Source organism: Dipodomys ordii, unplaced genomic scaffold (genome assembly GCF_000151885.1).
Source record: "Dipodomys ordii isolate 6190 unplaced genomic scaffold, Dord_2.0 Scaffold113, whole genome shotgun sequence".
NCBI classification, from domain to species: domain Eukaryota; kingdom Metazoa; phylum Chordata; class Mammalia; order Rodentia; family Heteromyidae; genus Dipodomys; species Dipodomys ordii.
This window is the reverse complement of record NW_012267329.1, coordinates 6,064,166-6,066,697: the sequence shown is the minus strand read 5'-3', so window position 1 is coordinate 6,066,697 and position 2,532 is coordinate 6,064,166. Positions and strand designations below refer to the sequence as shown.

The window sequence follows — 2,532 nt, the reverse complement described above, 5'->3', positions numbered from 1 at the left end:
CCTTACATCTCAACCTCCTCAGTAGATAGGATTATAAATATGAGCCACCAGTGCACAATTGATTTCAGCAGTTTTTAAAAGGCACTTGATTTGATGAGCTTTAGCTCTTAGAGGTTAGTTTTACAGATGGAACAATTTAAGATGATTAAATGAAGGACAGAATTTCTGTTTTCTTCAAGCACTGTTGTCAAGGATTCCTATATGAGACACAGTAGTGTGGAGGCTTCTGAACTCACCAGGCTCTCACTGCTTGTTTTCGGTCTCTTATGTCCATTAGTAGTGTAGTAAAATAAAACACATTCAGGGTAAATTGTGTGTTCCTGTTTTTCACACTCTTCCTTTGCTATCATGACTCTATTATTCTTCTCCACTAATAACTTTTTCTCAATAATATAGAAACCCAACATACTTTTGGTTGGTCCTTCTTTTTTAGTATAGGTAAAATCCAATAGAAAGGGAGCAGTCTTTAATATTGGATGCTACTGGTGTTTACTTAGTACCAAAGGATAACTATGTGTCCTTGCTATGCAAAATCTAAATGAAAATCAGTCCATTGTCCACTCGGTAGTAAACAGAGCGAACCTGAGACATCCAAACATTTGTACTCCTGGTCCTTAAAAATGAGGGAGTTCAAAACCCAGTTGATATATGCCAAGAGACTGTAGAGTAGATGTACAGTGGATTTCCAATTCAACATTGCAATTTATGAGTATAATGCCTCTTGATTACTATTACCACTCCCATCTTTCTCCCCATCTCTTTCAACTTTACCAATTCCCTCGAGTTACCCTGTTTCAATTTTCACATTTGTACATTGAAATTATGACTATCCCTTTTCCCCTCCATTTCACTGCCACTACCCAACAGCATATACTTCAGCTTGCTGGTATTCACTTGTTGTCTATGAATTAGATGTTTGAAGGGGTAGACTATTGCAAATCTCATACACCATACTTTAGACAATATGTTTGTGCATATCTACACATGACCATGTATATGTTCATATATGGTTACAATTTATTTTAATTTCCACATGAGAGAAAATATGAGGCCTTTGTGTTTCAGAGTCTGATTCATTTGACTTAACATAATTTATTCCAGGTCCATTGATTTATCTACAAATAACATTTTTATTGTTTCTGATAAATGAGTAAAAGTCCATTGTGTATGGGGGGCCTAGTTAATTTTCTTCATTAAAAAGTTTCTGCAATATTCACAAAACAGTCTCTTATTAAAGGAGAGAGTAGTGTAGCATTTTGTCAAGGAAAAGGTATAGTAAAAGCCAGGTCTAATCCCTGGGGATGGAAGGCAGAATGTATTTCCCAAAGACTCTCCTCAAGGCTCTCATCACCTCTTTGTTTCTCAGGCTATATATGAGGGGGTTCAGGGCTGGGGTGACAATAGTGTAGAATACAGAGAGGATGTTGTCCTGTTTGGGACTATGAAAGGAAATGGGCAGGACATATACAAATGTGGCAGGGCCATAATACATCCCAACCACAGCCAGGTGGGAGGAGCAGGTGACAAGGGCTTTCTTCCTTCCCTCATTGGAGGGCATGTGGAGCACAGTGAAGAGAATCAGTGTGTAGGAGACCAGAATGGCAGCAAGTGGGGGGATCAGGAACATCACACCACCCACATACAACAAGAGCTCATATCTAGAGGTGTCTGCACAGGCCAACTTCAGCAGAGGTGGGATCTCACAGAACAGATGTTTTACCAGCCGGGATTTGCAGAAGGGATAGTGCATAGTGTAACTGGTATATACGATGGCACTCAGGGATGCTAGGATCCATGATGTGGTTACCATGAGCCAAAGGACTTTTGGATTCATGAAAGTTGTGTAGTTTAGAGGATGACAAATGGCCACATACCTGTCATAGGCCATAAAAGCTAGAAGCAGGTCCTCTGCTGCACCCAGAATCAGTTCAAGGGACATCTGAAGGGCACAGCCTCCAAAGGAGATGGTGTTATCTCCACGCAGGAAATCTGTGATGGCCTTGGGGGTGATACTTGATGTGAGGAGAAGGTCAATGAGAGAGAGCTGTCTAAGCAGGAGGTACATGGGCACATGGAGCCTCACATCCATTGTGATGAGCAGAAGCAGCAGCCCATTGCTGGTCAAAGATAGCATGTACAGGACTGTGATCACGGCACAGAGTAGTTCAGGAAATCCACTGTTATTCAGGATGCCCACCAAGATAAAGTTGCTTCCCAAGGTGGAGTTCCAGTCCTCCATTCTGTGTGATTCCTTTAATTGCTTGGAGTCAGATAGCTAGTGGAAGTCTTTCTAAGAGATTTCAGTCAACATTTAAATAGACTCAGTCCAACTGAAGTAGCCAACAGAAATCCTGTGAAATATCTGTTCATTCTCTATATTATTCAGTGCTTTCTGATTTTCTCAATATTTTTAGTGAATTATGATGATCTTTCTGTTAAATGGGTTACAGACATGTAGAGTATTACTCAACATCAAGATTGCCTTTATATTAATATTCCAATAAAATGTACCTTAGCAAGTATTTTAATAGG

At 40.0% G+C, this 2,532-nt stretch overlaps 1 protein-coding gene across 1 annotated transcript; it reads right to left on the bottom strand.

Moving 5' to 3' along the window:
• Positions 1 to 1,288: 1,288 nt before the first annotated feature.
• LOC105995044 (olfactory receptor 2AG1-like) lies at positions 1,289 to 2,239 on the bottom strand. The gene has a single exon (XM_013028706.1). It carries the CDS (start codon positions 2,237 to 2,239, stop codon positions 1,289 to 1,291), a length of 951 nt encoding a protein of 316 aa, XP_012884160.1.
• Between the last annotated feature and the right edge of the window lie 293 nt (positions 2,240 to 2,532).

Bases quoted from the DNA above. Each gene is read 5' to 3' on its own strand.
- LOC105995044 (XM_013028706.1), bottom strand. From the start codon at position 2,239: ATGGAGGACTGGAACTCCACCTTGGGAAGCAACTTTATCTTGGTGGGC.